The sequence below is a fragment of the Temnothorax curvispinosus genome, unplaced genomic scaffold (genome assembly GCF_003070985.1).
Source record: "Temnothorax curvispinosus isolate PA1 unplaced genomic scaffold, ASM307098v1 QBEX01008214.1, whole genome shotgun sequence".
In the NCBI taxonomy this organism is placed as follows: domain Eukaryota; kingdom Metazoa; phylum Arthropoda; class Insecta; order Hymenoptera; family Formicidae; genus Temnothorax; species Temnothorax curvispinosus.
Window position 1 is genome coordinate 1 of NW_020217994.1, and position 5498 is coordinate 5498.

At 31.0% G+C, this 5498-nt stretch overlaps 1 protein-coding gene across 1 annotated transcript; it reads left to right on the top strand.

Annotated features, from left to right (window-relative positions):
* Positions 1 to 456: 456 nt before the first annotated feature.
* Positions 457 to 5494, top strand: LOC112457765 (ankyrin-3-like; the record flags this gene model as incomplete). Its single annotated transcript, XM_025020990.1, has 2 exons — positions 457 to 3550; positions 3650 to 5494. Coding segments are annotated over exons 1-2 (4278 nt in total), but the record flags the coding sequence as incomplete, so codon positions are not given.
* Positions 5495 to 5498: the final 4 nt, after the last annotated feature.

Here is a 5498-nt window from a genome sequence, read left to right on the forward strand (position 1 = left end):
AATGTACCAGTGTCAGATAAAATGGAAATTTTTGTTCAAGATAAGTTAACAGACCTCCGTTTCTTCTCCAATACTTCTCGACCAGAATGTGACGATCAGAATGTGAAGAGTTGTCCTGATAACATCAGAGAACGAATTGAATTAACACTTCAAAACATTTATATGCTAAAGGAAGATTACTCAAACACGAAAAAAGTAGATAAAAAATTTTTATTTGTAGCAAATTTTATCGTACAAAATATTCATATATTAAAGCGGCAGTTGAAATCAACCTATGATAGATTACCTTGGGAAGAAATGGAATTTTGTTTACTCAGTTTTGTTTTTTCTCACACAAAACAAGAAGAAATTAATCTATTTTATAATGCTACATTGAATAAAAGCAAAATATTAAATTACTTAGAAAACTTTGCAAAAAAACTTGAAAAAGAAGAAAAAAGTGTGGACATTAATAAACTTCCAAATTTAAAAACATTAAAAAACGTTCAAAAACAACGTCCGAAAAAACGTCCAAAAAAAAACCGTCAAAAAAATCGCGAGGAAGTTGTTGCAGAGAAACTTAAAGATGAAAAAAAAGAACTTAAAGAAGAAAAACTTAAAGATGAAAAAGAAAGTGTGAACATTAATAAACTTCCAAATTTAAAACGCGAGGAAGTTGTTGCAGATATTAGCACAGATCCTCAATTTAAAGAATTGTATAACGATTATCAACAAATTAGGGATATTTATTCTTTAATGAAAATAAGTGAATATATAAAGTTGGCGTTATCGGCTGATTCTAAAAAGAATCATGGACAGTTAATTATTACAAGGGTTTTACAGGTTATCGGTGAGCATTTAAAAAACACTTTAGAATCCCCTAAGATATCTAATACTACAAGTGAACTTTTGCTATTATCGTTACCAAAAAATACAAGTTACAAAAAAAAACAAAACTACAAGAGAAGTAATTATAGATTTACGTAATTCATTATCACATGCTGATTCACTCCTCAAGAGAAAAGAAATCGAGAAAAATACAGATTTTAGTTTTTTTGCTGGTATTCAAAATGATATTAAAAAAATTGATATTGTAATTACTGATATTCTTTATACTAAAAAAATTAAAACGCTTAGAATGCTTCTAGAAAGAATTGCTGATAGTAACAGCTCAAGCAGTGAGATAAAAGAAATTGCTGAAATATTTAGTAATGTTAAATTGGATAAAATGATATCGGCAGATTTTAAAATGATGGAATACGAGAAACTTGAAAAACTCATTAAAGAATTAAGCGATAATATAACTGACAAGACGGATTATGAAAAGAAATTATTTAATGAAATTAATGACATAATCCATTGTGTAGAACCTCAATCAGAAAATATCAGAACTGATTATATCACAGGATATAAACTAATGGAAGGCTTAATCAATTTGAGTGAAAAATTAAAGATTGAAAACAACGTTATTAGTGGAATTAAATTTATTGCTAATAGAATATTAGAAAATATGACTATAAAAACAAAGTCTAATAACCTTAAAAAAATTGCTAAGTTGTTCACAAAAATTTATCGTAGTATTGAGCCAAGAATTCAACATAACAATCTTGATAAATTAATTTACGAAATTTTTTTTTATATTTTTGAATTTGAAATAAGTGACATAAAATGGATTAAGAAATTATGGGAAAAGTTGAATAAAAAAATTTCGTTTACTTCTATACCAGAAAAGACTTACAATATAACAGAAAAAGAATATAATAACCAGCTTAAACTAAAACTATCTGAACTGGAAAATATTTTAAGCCATAACGCATTGAGTGGCCAATTAATTGAAAAATTACCTTTGTATAAGCGTGATAAAAAATTGCAAGCAGTAGTAGAAATGCTTGTTCTGGATATAATGTCAATTTTAGGTAGCTTAAAGGATTACTTGGAAAATAATCTATTTTTTTTAGATGATAACACTCCTATATTAATTGGAACATGTTTACGTAATCATTTAGCACATGATAATGCTCTAGTTAATTTACTGTTATTTGATCCTTCAATAGGACTTATTTTGAACGCTAAAAAACTTACTGAAAAAAATATAATAACAAGCAAGAAAAAAATTGGCAAGTTAGTAAGCGATAATTCTCGGAGGTTGAGAAAGAAATACGAACAAGACCTAGATATCATTGTTAATCAGGAAAAAATGATTACTGCTTTGGAAGAAGGAAATCTAGAAAACTTAAAGGATTGTCTCAAAAAAGGTGCAGATATTAATGCTAGAAGTATTAATTCATGGACCACGTTACATTTTGCTGCTAAGGGATCCAGTCCTGAAATTATAGAATTTATTCTTGATCAAAATTTAAGCGATAATGTGAAAGATATTAATGGTCAAAGCCCATTGCATATTGCTGCTGAGCATGGAAGGAATAATATTGTAGAATTTTTTATAAAGAAAGGTTTATATATTGATGATTTAGATAATAGTCGCAAAACGCCACTACATGTCGCTGCACAAAAAGGTCACAAGGATACTGTTGTAGTTTTATTAAATAATAATAAAGCACATACTATTGCCCGAGATAAAATTGGTCTTTCACCTTTACACTATGCAATAATGAATAATCATATAGATGTTACTAAGATTTTATTGGAAAAAACTGAAAATGCTTATAAAATGCTTAATGAAATTATAGGTAACTTAATCCCGTTGCACGCAGCTGCACAGAGAGGTTATCTAGAGTTAGTTAAAGTCTTGCTTGCAAATGAGGCAAACGTTAACGTTATAAATGAAGATTTGACACCATTACATTTAGCCGCATTAAATGGCCATTTGGACATAGTACGTGTTTTAATCGAAAACAGAGCTGATGTTAACGCCAGCGGCATAAGTGCAGGTTTTACACCATTACACTGTGCAGTAGAAAAAGGTCATGAGAAGATAGTTAATATTCTATTGGAGCATGGAGCTGATGTTAATGCTGTTGACAAAATCGATAATAATACATCTTTGCACTATGCAGCAAAAGATGGGCACGAGGAAATAGTTAAGGCTCTACTGGAAAATAATGCCATCGCTAGTATTGCCACTGTTACAGGTGTAACTCCATTGCATATTGCTGCCCAGAATGGTCATCTGGGAATAATTGTTGCTCTACTTACACATGGTGTTGATATTCGTGCTAAAGATCGAAATAACATTACACCATTATATTGTGCAGCAAAAAGTGGTCATAAGAAAATTTCTGAACTTTTAATAGAAAAAGGAGCACAAATTAATGCCAAAACTAATAATAATGTAACACCATTACATACAGCTGCTCTGGAAGGCCACAAAAACATTATTGATCTTCTAATAGACAAAGAAGCTGAGGTTAATGTAAAAACTGATGAGGGTAGTACACCGTTGCATCTAGCTGCTCTGAACGGCCACAGAGACATTGTTAAGCTTCTAATAGAAAGTAAAAAAACTGAGGTTGATGCAATAACTGATGACGGTATTACACCATTGCATATAGCTGCTGTGGAAGGCCACAAAGACATTGTTGAGCTTCTAATAAAAAGTAAAAAAGCTAAGGTTGATGCAAAAACTAATAATGGTAATACACCGTTACATCTAGCTGCTGCGAAAGGTCACAAAGACATTGTTGATCTTCTAATAAAAAATCGATCTAAGGTTAATGCAACAGCTAAAGACGATGGTACACCGTTACATACAGCCGTGACAGCAGGTCATAAAGAAATCGTTGAGATTCTGGCAGCAAATGGAGCCAATGTTAATATCAGAACTAATAACAACATGACACCATTGCTTTCTGCCATAAAATATAATCACAAAGAAATCGTTAAAGTTCTTATATCAAATGGAGTTAAAGTTAATGAAGAAGCCATTGAACTTTTGTCATCAGCAGTTCTTGCTAGATACACAGATATTGTAGAAATTTTGCTAGACCACAAAGTCGATGTTAATATAAAAGATTCTGAAAATGTTGCACCACTACACTTGGCTGCTACTAAAGGTCATAAGAATGTAGTAAAAGTTCTGTTAACAAAAGGAGCTGATGTTGATACTACAACTATTAATAATCTAACACCATTATGTTTTGCAGCACAGGAGGGGTATGAGGAAGTAGTTGAGATTTTAATAGCACATGGCGCTAACGTTAATGTTCATAATAGATCTGACAAAAAAGTTACACCGTTACACCTGGCAGCAACAAGTGGTCATTGTAATGTTGTAGAAGTTTTACTACATAAAAAAGCAAATATTAATGTTAAGAATAATGAGAATAGAACTCCTCTAGAATTAGCAGTGGCACATGGTCATTTAGAAGTGGTTAAAATGTTACTACTGCAGGACTACGAAAAAATAGATATAAATGCTAAAGGTAACGATGATTGGACGATATTGCATATTGCTTCACAAAGAAATAACTTAGAGATGGTAAAATATCTAGTAGATGATATAGGATCTAATGTTAATGCTATAAATGCCTTTGGTTCAAAACCTATACACATTGCAGCGAGAGAAGGTTGTAAAGATACTGTAGAGTTCCTTAGTAAGGGGTTAAGTATTAATGAACTTAATGCAGATAATTGGACATTATTACACTATGCTGCAGAAAATGATCAATTAGAAGTTGCGAAGTATTTGATAGCACAAGGCGCTGACGTTAATGCTAAAGCTGTTAATGGCTTAACTCCTATGCATATTGCTGCTAAACTCGGTTATAAAGACTTTATTCAAATTTTATTAAAAAATGGAGCAGTTTATAACGCTGTTGACCATTCTTATAGAAAACCACTAGAAATGTCTAATGACAAAAACGTTATCAATCTATTAACATTCACTAAGAATTTGTTTAAGGCAGTAAATTGTAATGGTTCTTCAAAAGTTGAGCATTACATTAAAAAAGGAGCGATCGTTAACGGCAAAAATGCTAAAGGAGCATCATTATTGCATTATGCTGCGTGGAAAGGCTATGATAGGATTATCAATATTCTGTTACAAAATCAAGCTGATCCTAATCCAGTTGATAAGAAGGGATTTACCCCTCTACATTATGCTGCTAAGTTCTGTCGCTTAAAAGTTGTAAAACTCCTATTATCTAACGGTGCAGTATATAATGCAGTTTCTGATGGTAAAACACCATCAGACTTTACTGTAGATGAAAGTATTATTCGCTTATTTCAATTACTGCGTGACTCATTTAAAAATATTAAAAATAATGATTCTCGAGTTATTAATGATCTTAACAAGATAAAGGATATTGATACAGTAAAATCAATAATGAATGCTCGTAATGAAGAGAACAAAACTCTAGTAGTTTCTGCAGTGCATAATAACTTTTCAGAAGTCGAACAGTTAAAAGAGGTATTAGATGATGTATCCGTTCAGATTAATGAAGGTTTAATGTTTTATAATCGAGGCGATTATAAAAGGGCTTTATGTATTTTCGAAAGCGTATTTGAAAAAAGAAAAAAAATAATAGGTTCAGATAATCCTGGCACTTTAGATATTCAGA